Source organism: Natrix helvetica (genome assembly GCF_964273705.1).
Source record: "Natrix helvetica genome assembly, chromosome: 1".
Lineage (NCBI taxonomy): Eukaryota > Metazoa > Chordata > Lepidosauria > Squamata > Natricidae > Natrix > Natrix helvetica.
Genome location: NC_138548.1, coordinates 79636444 through 79657347, shown reverse-complemented (window position 1 = coordinate 79657347; position 20904 = coordinate 79636444). Strand labels below are relative to the sequence as shown.

At 39.0% G+C, this 20904-nt stretch overlaps 1 protein-coding gene across 3 annotated transcripts in view; it reads right to left on the bottom strand.

Moving 5' to 3' along the window:
- Positions 1–4200: 4200 nt before the first annotated feature.
- Positions 4201–20904, bottom strand: part of LRP4 (LDL receptor related protein 4) — a 110708-nt gene continuing 94004 nt past the window's right edge. For 2 of the 3 annotated variants that reach the window (XM_081937437.1, XM_081937438.1), the window contains exons 24-38: positions 20272–20358; positions 19599–19770; positions 19309–19471; positions 17224–17449; positions 16205–16508; positions 15835–16053; positions 15294–15428; positions 15011–15119; positions 13424–13568; positions 12003–12116; positions 11227–11350; positions 10759–10826; positions 10118–10205; positions 9141–9282; positions 4201–6632 (exon numbers count right to left, since the gene is read on the bottom strand). In XM_081937437.1, coding sequence (XP_081793563.1) covers positions 6300–6632; positions 9141–9282; positions 10118–10205; positions 10759–10826; positions 11227–11350; positions 12003–12116; positions 13424–13568; positions 15011–15119; positions 15294–15428; positions 15835–16053; positions 16205–16508; positions 17224–17449; positions 19309–19471; positions 19599–19770; positions 20272–20358 — 2429 coding nt within the window. In that variant the 3' untranslated portion in view covers positions 4201–6299. Of the gene's footprint in view, positions 6633–8720; positions 8787–9140; positions 9283–10117; positions 10206–10758; positions 10827–11226; positions 11351–12002; positions 12117–13423; positions 13569–15010; positions 15120–15293; positions 15429–15834; positions 16054–16204; positions 16509–17223; positions 17450–19308; positions 19472–19598; positions 19771–20271; positions 20359–20904 lie in introns of all 3 variants that reach the window. The other variant, XM_081937439.1, reaches the window with a different exon arrangement.

Below are 20904 nucleotides of genomic sequence, written 5' to 3'. Positions count from 1 at the left end.
TGAATGAAATAATGTCCAGTCAAAGATTGCTAGCACAAAGGAAGTTGATCTTTGCTTGTTTCACAAGTGAGATTAGAAGAGTTGGTGCCATTCCTTCAGTTTCCTGCTACACTGACACTGTTTGAGGGTAAAATGGAAGACTCAGAACCACACATCCCTCTATATCAGAAGAATGGCTTCATAGTTCACCATTTTTAATCAAATGAAATGGCCTCAATATTATTGCTACAAAGCTGCATGCCTGACTGCAATTTGCTTTTCTCATTCCTCAAATGTAAAGAAGTTTTAATGGCTACAGAGATTGGAACAAACTAAAAATAAATATAGTTAAGGTCTAGTTTCCCCCTTCTGCATGTAGGAGAATAGACATGTATATGTATACAAATACAATATAGCTAGCTAGCATAACTTCTTCATGTTGTTTCTTATTATCCAATGGAAAATATTTTTCCCCAAACTATATACACAAAGCAGATAATATGGCTGTAAATGAGGTATTATCTCAAGTCAAATAACATATCAATGAAAAAGTTTTCAGAAGAAAAAAGTCAACTGGAAATCATGAACATTTACATTGAAAAATGAAGCTACTGCAACTCCCCAGCTTTGGATATGCGGGCTGGAATTTCTGGAAACCGCAGTGTCCTCATCTCTGGAGGACATCGGATTAAGAAAAGCTGAGTTAGACTTAATAATGGCTTTCACCTTCATTATTTCTCTTGTAATATCAATGTATTTGCTAAGTGAAGATTTTACAAAAATCAGTTCCTATGGGCTTAAAATTATTATCTTCCATATTTCAATCCATAACCAAAATCCCAAAAGTAAGACAAATGTGGACAAGAGAATCCTTGCAGAGGAATATGAAAGTACATGACTTAAGCACCTTACCAGCTGTCTTTTGAAAGTGCAGCACCTATTTTTTCATCACAGTTTATCTGACAATGGGGATATAACATGAACTTCCTAATTTTCATCTATATTTTTAAATGTATACCTGCAAACAGCAAAGGAATAGATATACTTCCTCAGTGTTTTACAGATGCATTGGATCTGATTCTAGGAGAGTATGAGAGAGTTGTAATTCAGTATGTCTGAATTATTATTTTTTGCAAGAAAACAATGTACAAAGAGATTTAATTTAAGTAACCACAATTGAGACCAGTAATAGAAGTGATCCCTATGTGAAAAATGACACACCTGTGACTGTGCTTAGGCTTTTATTTCAGCTTTTCTTTGCTTTACAGCATTAGAAAAATATGAATAATATATCCTCCGTAGTATCTGTCTGACTGGTTTGATCTGGCATGATTGATGTGCTCTGGGCCTTATCAGTTAAACAATGTCATCTATTGGTGCCTTGGAAGTGTGACCTTCTCTACAGCAGTGGTTCTCAACCTTCCCAATGCCGCGACCCTTTAAATACAGTTCCTCATGTTGTGGTGACCCCCAACCATAAAATTGGTGTCTTGGTTCCTAAGACCATCGAAAATATGTGTTTTCTGATGGTGTTAGGCGACCCCTGTGAAAGGGTCATTCGACCCCCAAAGGGGTCCCGACCCACAGGTTGAGAACCACTGCTCTACAGCATCACCTGGCTTCTGGAATGAAGTTCCCCCTGAGATTTAAACAGCTGCCATCTTGTGGTGTTTTGAAGAGCCTTAAATACTTGCCTGGTTATATTAGCCTTTGGAGAGGATGGCTGATGACTGTTTTTAAATTTCTGTTCCCTTCTCAGTTTATTCTCTTCGTCATTGAAGTTATTCTGTCTTGTGCTACTTTTGTATAGGTGGGGCTTTTCCACCCTATTCTGCATTTTTAAATGTACAGTTGTAAACCACCCAGTGTCATTGGGAGTTGGACAGCATATAATTTTAATTATTTATTACCCAAATGGGTGAGCTGAAACCAGAGGTTGTTTCTGGAACTTGATTCACAAGGAAGCTGGGAAATAGGGCAAATGTTGTATTCCTTTCCCCCTATTCCTCTGGAATGCTCACCTCAATGCTGGGATAATTAGCAACAAGAGAATTATTTTATTTCCACTCATTGAAAAAAGGAGAGATTACTAGAGAATAGGCAGGAACACATTGGGGAACACACATTGAAAGCAATGCATTAGCCAGCTGCTTGCCTTGCTTCCGTCTATGGAGAGTCTCAATCATCCAGGTCATGGCTGTCTCAGATATACTTTTTTCAAGAGGCAATTGGACTTCAGCTAGAAATGCAGAAGCTTCTTGGACAAGAAGCAAAATGTCTTCAAAGAAAAACAAAGTCCAGTTGCCTCTTGGGGGGGGGGGGGGGGGAAGTACCTTTGGGACTTCCTTCTCCTGAGAGCCAGAATCCTCTTAGAGCCAAACAAAAGGCTTTAGCAAGAAATTAATTAAGATCTTGTCATTTTCAAGCAGCAGCTACCAGCTGGCTGGAAGGTTCTAATCAACTAATTAAAGTCACCGTTCTGAGCTTGTTAAGTTGTGGTTAGTATTTTTTAGGGACTTGGACAAAAGCAGCTCAGAAAGAGCTAAGAAGCTATATCTCTGCCCTATGAGGGGGCAAAAGGAAAAAAATGGCTCAGGCAAACAACAACATGGTACCATGCTGAATGACTGTAATGTCAAACATGATAGAGTGAGAGAGAAGATGCTGCAAAGGTTGTAAATGCAGGCATTGATCACAAATTTTCATCACATAACTGAACAGTCACTCTTTGAAGCAGTCACTAAATGAGTACTGCCAATATGCGGCAGATTGCAAAAGTCTGATTCCCATTTAATTAGTACTTTCTAACATCTTTATGAAAGATTTTGGAATGGTCTTCCCAGGGGTGTTACACGCAGGCCACACCCACCACAGCTCCATGAATGGGAAAAACATTGCAAAATGTCACATGACGGCAACATGACGCAGAAAGTTTGACACCTGTAGTCTTCACAATCCCCAGTCTTTAATACAATTGAAAATCTGTAGGAAGATCTCAAATGTGCCGTATATGTAAGATAATTCAAGAACATTTCTGAGCTAGAAGATTTCTGCAAGAAAGGGTGGGGAAAAATTTGAAAACTGAAAATAGACTCTTAGCTGGCTATCAGAAATATGTGAAATTATTATTTCTGTCACAGAATTACATTATTAGATACAAAGTTTGGGACTAATATTAACCACAGGTCAATTAAATGAGATCAAATTAAAGCTCTTTCCACTCTTCTTTAGATTGCATTTTTTTGTGTATCACTAAAAGGCCAGTTGGCCTGGAAGAAGTTTCATACCTTGATTTACTTTATGAAATTAGCATATAACCATGATACACTTTGTTTTCAAAAAAGAACTGCACAAGGAAGGTGTACTTATTATACTCCAGTGTATACCTATTATGCCACAAAACCGACTTTCAAATCCAGGTTGAACTGATGTATAGCAGATACAGGTAGTCCTTGCTTAGTAACCACAATTGGGAGTGGCAACTCTATTGCTAAGCCATGTGGTCATTAAGGGAACAGACTTATCCCCATGGGAAGTGATTACTACCAATTGCAATTTGTGACCTTACATCGCCACTGACTGCTTATTGGAAGCTGATTGTGAAGCGTGCAAATAGCGATCATGTGAGCATGGGATGGTGTGATGGCTGTAAGTGCCTGGTTGTGAAGCGCTCAAATGGTGATCATGGTAGTGTGGAGATGCTGCAACAGTTGTAAACATAAGAATTGATCATACAGTTATTTTTTCTAAAATCTGACTTTGCCATTGTAACTTCAAATAGTTGCTAAACAGGGCAGTCATTAAGCAAGGTCTACCTCTAGAGTGATAAATCTGGAAAGTACAGTTTAATACATTGAGACTTTTGACCAGATTACGTAAATCAGTCAACTTTCTTTTTCAGAAAGATTGTAATACAAAAATAGAAGCAATGTTAACTCTTCTACACAATAACCCATATTTAAGTGCTACTAGCCACTTAATCCCACAGTCTAGGGTTCAGGTGCTCATAAAATGTAAGTAATTTTTAACTTATCTGACTTTTAGTAAGCTCTCTTTCTGAAGAGAACAGTCTTAGATACTTATGGAAAATGTTTTAGGCAGGGCTATGTTTCCCCTTCTGCCCCCTATGATGTTCAGAATTCAAAGAGATGAAGGTACAGAGAATATGGCACTTATTAAGTATCAGCATGGGAACAGTCAGTTATGGAAATATAGCATAAAATAGACAATGCACGTCCATCTATGAAACTCTTATCATTAGACTTTAAAGACTAATTTATCATACACTAAAGCAATGGTCAATAAACAGTCAAATCTGAACAGATAAGAGCCTGGAAACTGAAAAGACAGTTCAATTAAACAACTTTCCCTAGTTTCATGCCCCCCAGAAATATTGGATTTCATAAATTCTCATCTGATCTTGCTGCTTAGAACTGGCAAATAAAATGGAAGGATATACTACTTAAAACAGCTGAATGCATACACAACAGCAACCATCCTTGCGGCCATTATACAGCTGCTATGACCAAGCTCTGTACTGAAAGGATCCCTTTGAACATAATCAGGGAAACATTTTTCTGTATGTATGATTATTCTGGATGATTTATCCAATGCTCGAGTGTGGAAATTGTTAAGTCAATTTGCTGATAACAATACATGTTTGGAAAAGAACAGAAAGCTATATTTCTTTCAGTGGAAGAAATGATGTAATAAAGTTACAACATGATGATTTTGAACAGAGGTAAAAAATAATCTTGCCAGTGGTCCATGAATCCATTTGAATTTTTCCTGCCTTCCTCCTTGAACAATACACAAAGCAGAAAGTAGATGGACGACTAGTTTGGGCACAGAATAATTTGTTCTCTTCATCAAGACTGAAGTCACAGGGACACAACCATTGTCCATGCATCTTTCACTAACAATGGGGGAGCAGCTGCAGGACTAGAATGCAACAATCACATTTTCCCAGAGAATACCTCATATGGTTAATAGTTCTAGATAGGACTTCCGTAGAACTTCTGTGTTGTCAAATAAAGTTTGGACAATGTGCAAAACACTATTTGTTGTGTAAGTCACAGTGAATATTGTGAAATGGCACTTTCTCAGCTTTTGACTTTTTGTTATAACATAGAATGAGTAATAGCATCATTTTAATGTAGTTAAAAGGGAAGGGTTTTTATGTAAGCAAATCATTTGTAGTGTGCCATCTATCATCTTAACTGTGCATTATTTCCTATCCACATACATTATTTTTCAATTGCACACACCCACTTTTTGACACCACATTTTGTCTGCTCAACTCATATGAGAAAAAAGGTGCAGCTAAATTATTCCTTCCAGGATTTCTAAAGAGAAAAGACTGGCAAAAAAAAGTTAGAAGAAGACCCCTATTTTTCAACAGAAAATTGGAACTGGATTTTTGCTACACCAATTTGTTCCAGATACTTAAATCTAATACACTGCTTTTGTGTTCCACACATATTTCAGCAGCAGAGTTTTTCAGCAGTTGGCCCTGTGAACCAGGTAATAAGAATGATTAAATAACGTTGCACCAGAATTTACCTTGCAGGTCAAAACTAAATGCAAGCCCAGTGAAAATGGGAATAACATTTATCCAGGAAACATTTGTAAGTTCTATCTATATTTTAAAAAGGGTATTATGGATGTCACAGGACCAATGACTGTTGCCAGCAACAGACTAAGACTTTACCTCTTAAATTTCTCACATCCTACATTAGACGCAGTAGTAGTTCCCCAGCTTGTAAAAATGGTGGTGATATTTTATTGTCCCTTGCAATTAAGTTTCAGATGTATTTGCTCTCCCTGTACAGAACCTGTGAAAGTGACCTGTTCTTGTATTCCCTTGTTCACTTCAGGCAGTTCAATTGGCCCTAACCCTTTCCTCTTAAAACAGAAGGAGTACAGTGCAAAATCCAGTTAGTGCCAATACCCTCTGAGAAAAGGTAACAGGTATCAATTATGCCTAAGTTCATAAAACTGGCCACTGAAGATTTGAAATCTTTGACCAGCTTATGCACAAGCCCAGATGAAAGCTGTGTCAGATTCAAGTGAAAAAGAAACTGCTACTAGATTCAACACCACAGCTTCTAGGATGAAAGGACGTATAAATAAACATGACCTAGCAGTGAGTGAAAAGGGTCCCTTAGCTATGTTCCATCTGCCTCAAAGGCACAGTCCAGCTCAAATGCTTCTGCAAAGGAAGTCTCTGGATTCCAAACTTTTTTTGTTGAATAGAAGGCAGGATCCTATTTCATCAACGTGAAGGATGACAGTAGGAAGGACAAGTCTCTGCATATTCTTTAGACTTCACTTTCTGTTGAAGGTTTGCGGTGGTGCTTCCAGCCTGTGTCTGGAAGGGAGCCATGGCATTCAGGAGTAGTGGCTGCAGTGATGCTGCTGCATTCTGACTGCTCCTCTTTCAACAATTGCTCAGTTTCAGTGTCACCCAGTGAGCCAGAGCTGGCTTGGTTAGAGACTGTGTCAGTCTTCATGCATATATGGTCGCGGAGAATACATCCACGAGAGCTCCTTATCTGTTTAAGATCATCCCATTCAGATTCATCATTGGATAATAGGCATATTCCTTCAACAATCTTGATCTTGTCCTTGGTGTAACTATGATCAGGACCAATCTGCAAACAAATAAAACCAAGACATGTACAGTCAAGTATAAAAATACCAATTCCTGTCACGTGAATAAAGAAACAATGGATTATATCCTCCAACTCATGGGACAGATAATTTTCCCAACAAATCATCTTAGTCCCATCTTTAAATCAGACATTCCCAGCTTGGTGCCCTCCAAATATGAAGACTAGTGGAATCAAGAAATAGTTTCAAATATTGAAGACCAATCTGAATTAATTCAGGTTTAACAGTGTGCTACAAACAAAACAACCTATAGGGGAAAAGTTGATCTAAAGATGGGATTCTAAACTATATTGGTAGTAGGCTCTCAGGTGCAATTCAAAGTCATCACTTATAAAACCTGTAACATAGGACCAGGTATTTTCAGGATTGTCTTTGTCCCATTGTTCCTGCTCACCCCACCAGAACTAGGAGAGAGGACGTGTTCTGGATCCCTTCCATTAAACAATGTAAACTTGTTGGACCGAGTTGTGCCTTTTCAGTAGCAGCACATGTCCTATGGAACAGCATCCACACCTCCCAGACACTTGGAAACTGTTAGCTTTCTGCAAGATTTGACTGTTCCCATAGACATCTGGGATAGACTGGACGTGCTTTGTTGGTGGTGGTGATGAGTGGAGTCAAGTTTCCTTGGGTAGAGTGTGTGTTTGTGTTTGTGTTTGTGTGTGTGTGTGAGAGAGAGAGACGGGGGAAGAGGGGGAGAGAGAGAATGAATTTTAATCCTGTAAACCATACCTAGAATCACTTAGGTGAGATAAGTTAAATCAGTATGTCCAACCTGTAGCTTATGGGCCACATGCACCCTTGGACAGTTAATAATGCAGCCCCACAATATCTAACAAAAAATATTTTAAAATAGAGGAAGCTTGTTATTGATATATGTGAACTGTATTATATATTTTATATGCTGTCCACAACAATTGCTCTTCACCCAAATGCAGCCCAGGCAAGTAAAAAACTTGGACACACCTGGATTAAATGCAAACAAACACAGACGCTAAGATTAACTAGAGATAGAAAAACTTTCCTTTGACTCTTAAAATGTAAATGACAAGGAAGCAAAGAATGAAACAACTCACAAAAGCAAAATGTTACAAAGTTATGCAAAATATTCTTAATTAAGAAATCTGAAAAAGACACACATTTGAGAATGATTTATGGAAGGCAAAAAAGTTTTGAGCATTCTGGAGCTCAATATCAAATAGTAATACACTGGTGTGAATTTCTCAAATTTGTAAAATTCTGCAAGTATGAAATACTATCTAGCCTACCAATCTCTGAGAAATGTCTTTGCAAATTCAGTTTACTTAAGTGTTAGTAAAAGTAGCAATAAATATATTGAGGGACAATAGTAAAAAGTACAAGCAAAAATCTTGAAATTGAAAAATCAGAAGAAACTACAAATGAGGAACTACTAGAAACAACAACATAGCAAAATACTATTAATGTAAGCAATCATTAAACTAGGAATCAATACCAAAATAACAAGTGCAAAAGTTTGCTGTTACATAAATCTTATGGAGACCCCTCCCTGTCTACAGTTCTGAAAATTGTGTCTAATCTTCAGTAGAGAAAGTATAGTAAAAATTAGAAATATTGCCACTATCTGATTTATGCAATATTAAAAATGTTCCAGGGAAAATCTTTATTGAAAATGAGACGTACTACACCAAGCAATCCATAATTAATTTTAGTATAAAAACAAACGGCAGAAGGTAATATGTCTCCAAATCAAGCAAGATGCATAGGAAAGGAGAGAACTATTCAAGGTAAAGTAGTTTTTCCTCTAACTCATGCTTCACCCCTTTCAAAAGGCCTCTTTTGGCTGATCACGTTTTGATTACATGCTAGATACAAATGTAAAAACAAAATTGAGGCAGTATAAAATGACATAACTAGGGCAATTATAATTTTTTTCCCAGTACTTCTTTCTAAGGGCAGAAACAACAACAGTAGTTCAACAACACAAAGCAGAAAGTTAGCCAAGCAGAAGTTACAGCAGAGAGCATTAGGCCACTTAACATAACAGAAATAAGGGAGGTGGAAGTTGCACAAACTCAGAGCTATGATACCTGATATGAGGCTGTGGATGGTCAAAAGAGGAATGGTGAAAGGCTATCAGAGGGGTGAGAAAGATGCTGAGGAAGAAACAGAGGAGACTTCAGCACCAAAAGAAATCATGGCTAAACTCTTAAAACTATTATTGATTTCCTTCAACCATAATATTAATAGGTAGCAAAGCACCAATAGACACAGGGCAGTAAGAATTCCAGATCAGATCAGCTGGACCAACTCAAAGTGGAAGATACACATTAGAAGATCCTAAGATTAAAGCAGCAAAGACTATAATTAATATAACTAAAACAAGACATTCCAATTTTCTGACTGTCTAAGGCAGCTAAAGATTCCAATAATACAAGTAATTACGCTGCTGCAATTTTGTTTTTAATGCCACAGCAGATTAATATCAAGTTCTGAAAAGAGCTCTTTACCTCCTTCTTAAAGCAGAGCTGATTATACATGGCTGGCTTGGGAACTGTTTCTATCTTCACTTCTTGGGTAGATGTCCGATAAGAGGGATTACTGTAGGTCAGATTACTTAGATTAGGATCTGTGAATTTGGATTTCTTATGCCTGCAGGAACAATATGATAAAGAGAAAACATTTTTCTATTTAATAGATTCCGATCTATACATTTACTGCTACCATGGAGATCGCCCTTCCTTTTATTTCCATATCAACAATGCAGTAGACAGTTCAGAGTGAGAAACGTGTGACTAGTCCAAGGCCACTCTGCGTCTCAATGCATTTCCTTAAAAACATTAGCTCTTGCAAAGTTCTACAGACAAACCTCATCCCTACACCAAAACCCCTAGTGAAATTCATGGCTAATGTATACTTCATCATATGTACCAATGATATTAATGACTGAATGTTAATTGTATAGTCATTGGTACATCTGTTTAAAGAGATGAAGTATATTTTGTTTCATCCTGGCAAAGTAATAAACAATACCATTCACAAATAAGGAAAGTATCTATTTAAAAATGAAAGATTTAAGCCAAAACAAGTTTAATATTCCATTATATGCCTACTTATGTATGGTGTATCTTACATAGATACACCATACATAAATAAAAGAAGTCCAATCCTTTGAATGTGAAATTCTGTTACCACTTATCCTACCTATCTTGAATTTTACAGAAGTACTGTATATGAAAAGGAAGGTTTTCTTACAAATTAAGTTATGTAAATAAACAAGCATCTGACCTTTATTGTCTAGCATTATCTTGCTTCTAAACTCCAGTTATCTTGTAAGAATACTACGCTGTCTCCTCTATTAGTTTTGCAAGGGAAAATGATAACTTTTCTTATGATTTACAGTACTGAGTTCAAAGAAATCCTGGCATGTGCTTAAAAGTATTCTGATACAGTAATTCAGAAAGATTGAAGGAAGATATAGAATCACCTGTATATAATCACAGCACCAATCAGCAGCAGAATACTGAGTATACTGAGAAGACCTCCAATGATGTAACTGACATGTAGCCCTTCTCCTGAAAGAAGATAAACAGTCAGATTAAGGGTGATGCTGTCATTCTACAACTATATATTCGCGGTAGTAAAAACCTGTGTGTCCTAGATCACGGGTGTCAAACTCGATTGTGTCACATGATGTATTGCGACATATCGTGAGGTTTTTTCCTTTGTGGGGCTAGGGTGGGCGTGGCCTGCACATGACGCATCCTGCCCATGGGCTGCCAGCTAGACACCCCCGTCCTAGATGGTTAAGTATTTATTTACATGTTATTACCTATTAGATTATGATGAACAGAACTGGATTAATATATGTATCTGAAATCACTAGGTGATCTGCTGTGGTTTCATTCAGTATTAGCATCTTAGTTCCCACTAAGATTTATTGAGAAAAATAAAAAGGTTACAAAATAAAACAGCTGATGTGCAAGATAGCGAACTAATCACATTACTTTTTTTGTCAACCTACAAACCTTTCATTCAAATGGCTCCAACTTAATTATAGCAATAGTTGATCATTTCTACTGTTCTTGAATCCCCGAGATGAAGTGAAGACAAACATGAAAAACTCACCTGCAGTTGCCAATATTGCTTCATTTGCTCGGTTGCACAAACCTTGGCCAACTTTCTTGTCGGAGCAGCTGTATAACAAGAAGAAAAAGTAGGTATTGAGTTTCAAATGAAGCCATCTTCCTATTAGCAACTGTGTTAAATTGAACTAAGATAAAGCAGAAAATCAGGTAAAAAGAAGAACCTTTGTAGCCCAAAGTTATTGCTGCTGTTATTATTAGAAAAAGCTTCGTTTAATATAACACAATGAACTGTCACTATAAGGGGAGAAGAATGCATGTTATATCTGAATGGTTGGAATTAGCGGATTAGCTATGATCCCTTATCATGTGATAAAGAGGTACACAACTTGATGATGTCCAAAATCTGGCAGTTTTTAAAAAAAAATAGAGAGAGAGGGGAGCCTATTTAAAAAAGAGATTGGGTCCCACATTTTCCCTTCAATCCTTTCAATAAAGCAGAACCACTCACTTTCCTTCTATTGTTTCCACAGAAATATGGGGCTTGGTTGTTGGAGTTTTAAATCTGTCAGTAGAGGTCTGGCTCCTTTTACTTATATGAGTTGTCTCAGGACTTGGAGGCCCCATGCTAGGAACTAGACAGAAGAAAAAGGGAAAAAATTCCTTTTGAGTCAAAGGAGACCATGAAGCCTGGCCTTTTTATTTATGGAAATATAAACTTTTTCATTATTCAAGACCTAGCAGAAGCGTATAACATTCTTCTTGTAATGCAATATGTAGTGTTGCACTGTGAGAACAAAAATGAGAAATAAGTACTTCTAGTTTGACAGGCACCTAGAACTTGTGTAAATGCAATGGAAAACATATATCAGAAGGGTCTTATTTTATCTACCAATGAATGATTCCTAAATTACATCTAATATTATGTGTAGGAAAATGTTTGAAAACACTACACACAAATTACTAGTGAAATATAACAAACTGTTCCGAATTGTATTCTAAGATTAAAGAATTGAAGAAGGAAGGTACAGTATATATCGGACACCTGAAAGATAGAACAAGCCTCTCAAGGAAAAAATACTTAACATTTTTAAATGAAACAGTGCAAAAAAAAAAAAAAGACAAATAGTACTCTCTTGTCCCTAGGCATTTGAATGCTTTACCAAAGAGGTACTTTATAGCTGTAGTTTATTTAAGGGAATGAACCCGTTTTTCTCAAGCAGCTTTTAATAAGAGAAAACATGGAGTATGATTCATGCTGGGAGGTGTAGTATACGAACAACCTACCATTAAAACAAGGCCGTCCATCTGGTTCATCGGGACATGCACAAACAAAGTCAGAAGCCCTGGCAAAGCAGAGATGGGTACAGCCTCCATTATTCACTCCACAAATGTTTGTGCCTGGAAGATACAGACCAGAGGTTTCACAAAAGATATAATATTCTCCTCCCCAGCATAGAACGTCACTTTCCCTTACCCAAATATATATTAGTGTATAGTGAGAAGTATCTCCTCTGACCAAAGTGCCAATATCTTAGATGAATATTCTCCTGACCAAAGTTACCTACGGTACATCACAGAATCTGAAACACCGTGCTTTCTCCAAGACCCAGAGGAATAAACACTTTAGAGCAAAAACCACACAGACATTTTAATCTTTTAAAAAGTCAAACGCTTGTCATGACAATATACAAAGTGGGGCCTCTATTTTGCTGGCTGCCTAAAAATATACGAATGTCTCTCTTCAAGCTCCGAGGATAGGGTGTTTTTTTTTTTTTTAATCTCTACCTGGAGTCCTTTTAGCAGAGGCCAGGATGCTGAAGAAGAGGTATAATTGGCAAGCTTGTGGCCTCATTTTCAAATGCAGCCGTTTACTCTAAATCCTATTGAAATGAATACGAGCAGTTTGCTAGTATGGAACATAGCAGCAATAATACCAGGATGCAGAACGAGGAGTAGGTTTTTGCATTGTTTTGCCAATCACACATGTATGCTGTACCTGAGGTTACTCTTCAGCAAGCTTTGCTCTTCTGGGCTCACACAGTAGAGGACCATACTCAGAAAAGTTTCACAAAGCATACCAGAAGTGGCAGTCGGGTGTAATTACTTGGTGCCATCCAGCTACCACTTCCTTAATGCTTTGGATCAAAATCCTGTACTTTTCAACCTCTGATATGTTTTTTCCTTGAGTGGGTTGGGACATAAGCAACAAAGGAGGTGTAGGTTTTCTTACATACTTCTTGCCTAATTCATTATTTGTATCCGCCTGAGTTTTGCTTAATCAATATGGGCTAATAGTAGCTAACGGCCAGAGCTGAAAGGCAGGTCAATTCCTATACTTTGTATGGTGAAGCCATTATCCCCAGCCGTTGTATCTGAAGGGAATGCAGATAATTTCACAAGTATGATCCTAAATCCAAATAGCTCTCCATAATGATATGCTTTCAACTACTTTCTGCACTTGAATCCATACAAAGGCAATGTAGACAATTCAGAATCGTTCATCAAGAGGGAAAATGAAAAAGAGATTCTCTGTATTTTGATTATTACAGCTCCTAAATTCTCCAGCCACCTCTCACGGCCATGCTAGATCAGTTGATGAGAGTTCTAATCCAATCATCCGGATTGCAAAAGACTAGTTTAAAGAATAGATCACTTCTTAATCTGATACAATGAATTAATGAAAAAACCCAGGTGATTGCACATACCTGTTTGCCTTTGAGGAGAAATCACAATAATATCCATAAGTCCTTCCACATTGGCTAACACAGTCTCCTTATTACGACCAGAGTATTTGTCCACACGCTGAATTGATTTTGTTTGCCAGTCTGTCCAATACAGCCACCTATCCTGCTGCTCAGAAAACAGACAAACACAAGATTAAAATACTATGTAATAAGCAGAGAGGAATAAAATGGGATTGTGTAAACTTGTTCTTTTCTTCCAACAGCCAGCCCACGACCATAGAGCATAGTCCCAGAGCGGCCGTTGCAGGAAGACTTGGCAGCGGATCTCTAGAGTTTGGAAGCTCGGAGCATGGTGGCAGCGGCGGGCAGCGGCAGTGGTGGCAGTGGTGCCATGATGGCGGTGGCGCCGCCCTGGCCCAGCCCTGCAAGGAGAGCTGGGAATGGTGAGGCTGGGAGGCAGGCGAGCTGGAGGGAGAACAAATGCTCGTGCAACCTCTTTTTCCAGCTGGGCAGAGCGCCACGCGGTTTAGTGCCTTTCGGATATAACTGGGTCAGTGAGTGGCGCTCTGCCTGGCTGGAAAGGGGTGTTGCCGGGCAACTGCTCATGAGAGCAGCTGCCCGGCAACCCCCCGCTCCAGCTGGGCACAGCGCTACCCACCAACCTAGCAGTATCCCAAAGGCATAATGCAATGTGAGCGCCTTTCCCGCCTTCCCCCCGGCTCCTGCAGCTTTGTGCCTTCGGGATATCGCTAGGTTGGTGAGTGGCGCTCTGCCTGGCTGGAGGGAGCTGACGCTCTGCCTGGCTGGACAACCACAGGGGACTTATTATTGGGGAAGGGTGTATTTTTTTGCCCACAGGAAAAATATGGCATGGCCTTATTATCAGGACATGTTGTCATTTCGGGGAAACACGGTATTACATTTTTCAAGTAATATCAAGTGACTACATTAACATAAATTATTTTATTTACTCTCATTTTTTGCGAGTGTATTAAAGTCTCTTCTCAAATTACTTTTGATTAATTAAATTAAAAGAAAAAGCTGGCATCCTATCACAGTTCCATGCTGGAATTCACTGAGCTCCTGAGAGCGACCCATTCTTTCACAAATGTTTGTAAAAACAGTCTGCATGCCTAGGTACTTGATTTTATACACCTGTGGCCATGGAAGTGATTGGAACACCTGGTTCTGATTATTTGGATGGGTGAGCGAATACCTTTGGCAATATAGTGTATGTTCGTTCTAATCTGAACTCTTGTTAAGCCATCAATATGTTTAATCGTCTTACAAAAACTGGTCCCAAATTTAAATTTCATTAATATTTGTTTTAAAAATTGGATTTCCAGAGAATCAAATGCCTTAAATACATCTAAGGAATCAATATTATTCCTTGATTCTTCTGTCATGAAGAAACTTGTTTTCATCCATCTGCACATTAGCTGGACTGTACTATCTTACCTCTCTTTAAATGATTATAGCATCACTTAACAGGTTGATATACGGCAGAAAGAAAAAGGAGATCTGTATAAACAAACTATAAAGTAAACAAACTATTAGCTTAGAAGTTAAGTTTCATTTCGGCATTCACCACCCCACCTTCCTTTGTACCTGTGTCAAGGCAAAGGGATGTGACACTTGACTGATCAACACTTGGCGCAATTTCCCGTTAAGATCAGCACTTTCTATGCGGTCTAGATGAGCATCGACCCAATAAATTCTAGAAGGAGAGAAAGAATGGAAGTTAAACTAATATCCACTTCTGAAACTTTCTTTCGGTTACAATTTCTGATTCTAAGGCAGCCCAGGGACTTGCCTTAAAAAAAAAAAAAGTAAACGTTTTTTTTTTTAAACCACAACAGTTCTCCAGTCAATAATGTAAGGTTACACTGACCTTCTGATGTCATAATCCAAAGTCAGTCCATTGGGCCAGCCTAAGTCAGTATTGATCAATATCTTTCGTTCAGAACCATCCAAGTTTGCCCGCTCAATTTTAGCAATATGTCCCCAGTCAGTCCAGAAGAGGTATCTAGAAGAAAATGAATCAAATGCAAAATGTTACATGTCAGTCAGCTCTAAAAAATGGCCTGTCTACCAAGGAAATCCATTTGCCTAATGTCGGAAGGCAGACCTCTACTTTAGCCAATCCTCTTCCTTTTTCTCTCCTACTCATTCTATCCCTTCCTCAATCTGGCATCTTCCAAGTGTAACAGCTCCCTCCTGATAACATAACATAAGTCGTGATAACATAGCAGCTCCCTCCTGACATAACTAGTGAGAATAGTAGCCCAAAATATCTTGAAGGCACTAGGTTGGCAAAGTTACTCTACACTTATCTTTTCGGCTGATGTACTAACAGAAGAGAATATTTGTACCTAATGCAATACATTATTTAAATAAATATTTTTACTAATGCTGACCTTCCAATCGCTTACCCTTTTCTAGGAAAGACAGCAATGGCCCGTGGTTCATCCAGACTGTTATTTATCAGCACTTTCCTGCAGCTTCCATCCAGTCTTGCAACTTCAATTGTGTTGCGGCCAGTGTCTGTCCAATATAGATTTCGAGCTACCCAGTCCACGGACAAACCATCTGTTCTCTTTAGTCCTTGGCCAATAATAGTTTCCATATTACTGCCATCTAGATCTGCTCGCCTGGAAAAAGATACCATAGAGAATAAGAAGAACGTTCTACCTCAATATTTTTCTATAGGGCAGATTCCTTTGACAAAGAACATTTCTGGGGGAAAAAAGATATGATTATGTAGCTAATTAACATACAATGAGGAATTTGGAAGATACCTACCTAATGACATCTAGTATGACATCTGTGTAGTAAACCTTGCCATCTACACTGTCATAGTCCAAGGAGATAACATTGTTCAGCTCTGGGACAGGGACATAAACATCAATGTGATCACTAGTATCTAGTGAGATTCTCCTGATGGAGCCCCGGCTAGAGAAGAGCAGGTAGGTTTCAGGAGAAGGATCGCAAGATCTTTCATCGATCTTCAGTTGAATCCCAGTAGGGCAGGCACACGAGAAGCCTTCCGGGTTTGGGAGGCAGAGATCGGAGCAACCTCCATTTTTCACTCCACATTTGTTAGTACCTTAGGAGAAATGGATCATATCTGAGATTATCATCAGAAAGGCTAATATTAATTCATTATAGCTTTCCTCAGGCTGATGCCCTCCAGATATCATTGAGCTTTTGATTTCATAACTCTCAGGCTAACAAGGCCTAAGGAATTGTGCTTGAACAGTAAGAATAAACAATGGAGTAAAATCTACAGAAAATGTCTGGAGACCAAATAAACATGCTGGTTGCCTTTTACAAAAAAATACCATATTTTTCAGAGTATAAGATGCACCTCCTCCCCCCTAAAAGAGTGTGGAAATGTTGGCATGTCTTATACACTCTGAATATAGCCATTTTTGGCCTCCCAAAGCCCTGCCCTGCATGCCATTTTTGCAAAAAACGGGTGAAAAACTGAAGGACTTTTGCCTTCCCCCAGCCCCCAGAAGCACTCTGCAGGCTTCAGCAAGGCTGGGTGAAGGCAAAAATGCCAGTTTCTGCCCATTTTTAGCAAAAAATGGGGGGGGGGCGTTTTTGCCTTCATCCAGCCCTGCTGAAGCCTGCAAAATGCTCTTGTGGGCCGGGGAGGACATTTTTTTTTTCTTACTTACCTCTTCAAAATCTTGGTGCGTCTTATATACTAGGGCGTCTTATAGTCCGAAAAATACTGTACACGAGTTATTTTCAAGAATTAAAGCATGCCCATGAAAATTCAGGAAGTCTAGCTTAAAGAAAATAGGAAAACTTACCAAGAGGTCTCCCTCTGTCAATGCCCTGGATATCCATTAATCCAGGAAGATTTGTTCTCACCAAGATGACATTAGCACCAGTGTTCTTATCAGCTCGGTGAATGCTTCTTGTTTGCCAATCAGTCCAATAGATGAAAGAATCTAATAAAGTTAGGCCATAAGGGTGCTGCACTGGGGAGAGCAGGGTGTGGCGGTTTGCACCATTTAGATCTGAAGCTTCGATACGCTGAAAAGAACCAAAGGTTGGAATGTCAAGAAACTTTTGATTACGGATTCAGAGACCTCCAATAGATAGCAACTCTTCCTAGGATCCAAGAAGCCCAATAATAGTGTAATCTAGATGCTTATTTCTAGCATTCTGCTAAACTATATTTCAATTTCACCCAAGGATTCCATAAGACGAAAAAGAAAAGAAAGGCCTGGCCAGAAGAAATGAAGTCAGCAAAATGTATCTTGACTTCCCAACTATGCTATGCAATGAATCAATCGTTGATCGGCTGGATTTCCACAACACTCTGGACCAGGCTAAAATAGGAGTCTACCCAGTGGTCAGCATGTTGGGTTGATCACTCCATCTTATGTGCTTGGATCAGCAGGTTACGAGAACATAGGAAATAGACTTTGCTATTCTGGGATTAGGATTTAATTTATTGTATTAAACTAGCTATCAATAATGCCGTCATTTGGGCGCCTCATCAGGGCATACCTTTAAGAAAATCAACAGTGAATTTCAATGCTCCGTTTCCACTTTGAAAAGAAGACATCCATGCCTTGTGAGACAGATTTGTGAGTGACTCATCATCCTAAGTTTTTTTTTTCTCAGAGACAATATACATATAAAAAAGATTGAAGCAAGTCACAGAAAGATTCCAAGCTACCATATCTAGATTCTAAAATCTGACTCTCTTTGCTTCTTATCTGTAATTCATCAGACAGCAATACAGGTAGTTCTCAATTTGCGACCATTCATTTAATACTAGTCCAGAATTATGATAGGCTCAGAAAGGATGCTTTACACTCCATGAACTATGATACCCTCGCAATCTGGTTGCATTGTAACCTGAACACATGACTGGTTGCTAACCACACTGCAGGCTTGTGATTGCCATCTTCTCTACCAGAAAGTCAATGGGGAAGCTGGCAGGAAAAGTTGCAACCTGCTGCTGTCTGCCAAGAGGACTCCCTCATATCTCTGGAAGCTCACTGAAAGAAGCTGCATCCCAAGAGAGGTGAACTTCTTCAGCAGGGCGCAGAAACAACTGAAATCCTGGAGATATTGGCTCTTTTCTTGCGCCCTGCCAATGGTCCTTCCTTGCATGGAGGGAACTGAACTCATTTGATTCTGGAGGATTTTGGCTCTGTTTCTGCACCCCAATGAAGGAATTGCTTTCATGTGCAGAGGGGAGCTGAACTCCTTTGGCAGACAGCCATTATAACCAGCCCCCAGAGACAAGGGAGCCAAAATCCAAGCAAAGATTAGATAGCCAGTGTAGTAAGATAAGGAACAGGTGGTAGGGATGCCTGGGAGACATGGCACAGGTCATGCACAAGAGTCTCTTCACTCTGAGCTGAAAATCCTGCTTAAATTTTGGCAGGGGGGATTTTTAGCTCCTGAAGGAAGCTTCCCAGGTCTCCCCTACCTCCTGAACCATCCCACACTCCTTATCTAGGACTCCATTTGGCTAACAACCTGCCCAATCATTTAATGACCAAAACTGGATTGTGGTTATTGAGTGAAGCAGTCACATGACATCTCACTAAACTATCGCTTTGCTCAACAACCAAAATTCTGATCCCAATTGTGGTCATAAATCAAGGACTACCTGTATATAAATATATTCAAGTGAAACAGAAGTTGATGCAATGTCAACCAATATGAAGTTTAAGCAATAAAGTTTGATTGGTTATGGGTGTTTTAGACACGCAAGTCATTGAATGGTGTTAGAATCTCAGAGTGATGAAAATGCAGATTTACTCTTAGTCCCTAAAATCTCATACTCATCCTTACATTCCATTGCTTCACCCTGAGGCAACTTTCTACACCAAACATTCAAAATTGTAGACTGCCCCTCATGTCATTCTAACCTCAGTATGTGCATCAGCCCAAAATAGTTGTGATCCAGCTTTATCCACAGCCAGACCATTAGGCCATCCCAGATTGTTGCTAATAAGCACCATGCGGTTAGAGCCATCCATCCCTGCTCGTTCCAGTTTAGCATTTTCACCCCAGTCTGTCCAATACATATACCTAAAGGGAAAAAAAGGGGGCAAATAAACTATCCGTTGAAAAGTCTCAACATATTGCTTATTGTCATGTTCTCTTCTCCTCTGCAGACTTTGCCTTCAGAACAAGGTAGTCCATTGTTAGCACTCACCCCATTTCATGATATAATGCAATTGCCCGTGGGCTGTCCAGATTTTCCCATATCAAAACTTTTCTCATTGTCCCATCCAGGTTAGCCACTTCAATTCTGTTTGTTCCTGTATCAGTCCAATACACTTTGCGGCCAATAGCATCCACAGCTAATCCATCTGTGGTTTGTAACCCTACATCAAAAGAAATACCGTATATTATTGTTATAGTGTCAGTAACACATAGTGTATTTACTCTCCTGTCTCCTCAAAATATCCACTGGATGTTCATGGCAACCTTTCAGATGTGGTATTCAGCAGGTTCTAACTAGTTCTGGAGAACCGGTAGTGGAAATTTTGAGCAGTTCGGAAAACTGGTAAATGCCACCTCTGACTGGCCCTGTCCCCATCTATTCTCTGCCTCCTGAGTCCCAGCTGATCTGGAGGAAATGGGGATATTGCAGTATCCTTCCCCTGGAATGAGGAAGGAATGGAGATTTTACAGTATCCCCTGCCACGCCCACCAAGCCACGCCCACAGAACCGATAATAAAAAAAATTGGATCCCACCACTGCAACCTTTATATTAGAGCTTTAGAAGTTGCATTAGGTGAAGATAATGCAAAAAAAAAACCCACATATCTTTGAAAGAGTCTGGAGCAGATGTTCAGTATTTACCAAGCCATCTATTTATTACCTGTAGTAATTATATCTTCATACTGAGACCCATCCAGTGAAGCTCTGCTGATCTTCCTCAATGTGCTGTCAGACCAATAAACCTTTCCTGTTGAGAAAACACAAGAACATTAGTTTCATTTATTGAAATTAAATTCCCTTGTTAGTCCATAAATATCTAAGGTTATTTTGGTGAAAAGCAACACTGTAAAGCAGGGGTGTCCAAACTTGGCAACTTTAAGACTTGTGGACTTCAACTCCCAGAATTCCCCAGCCAGAGCTGGCTGGGGAATTCTGGGAGTTGAAGTCCACAAGTCTTAAAGTTGCCAAGTTTGGACACCCCTGCTGTAAAGTGTGTCTTCTGGATCTTTTATGTCTTCAATCTATTATTTATTCTATTATTGCTAGAAAAAGATGGAGGAAAGTAAGTAAAAAAGCGTATATCTCTATATCCCTCTGTCAAGAAAAGCAAAAACAGCAGCAAATTATTTACGATTATACCATGTGATGTTTAATGAAGACACACACCATCACTATAATATTAATATAAAATATGTTATTATTCCATACGCACACACCACACATACATGCTTTTATATCAGTTTTAAGATTTATGGACTTCAACTCTTGGACTACCACAGTAACATGTTCTGAG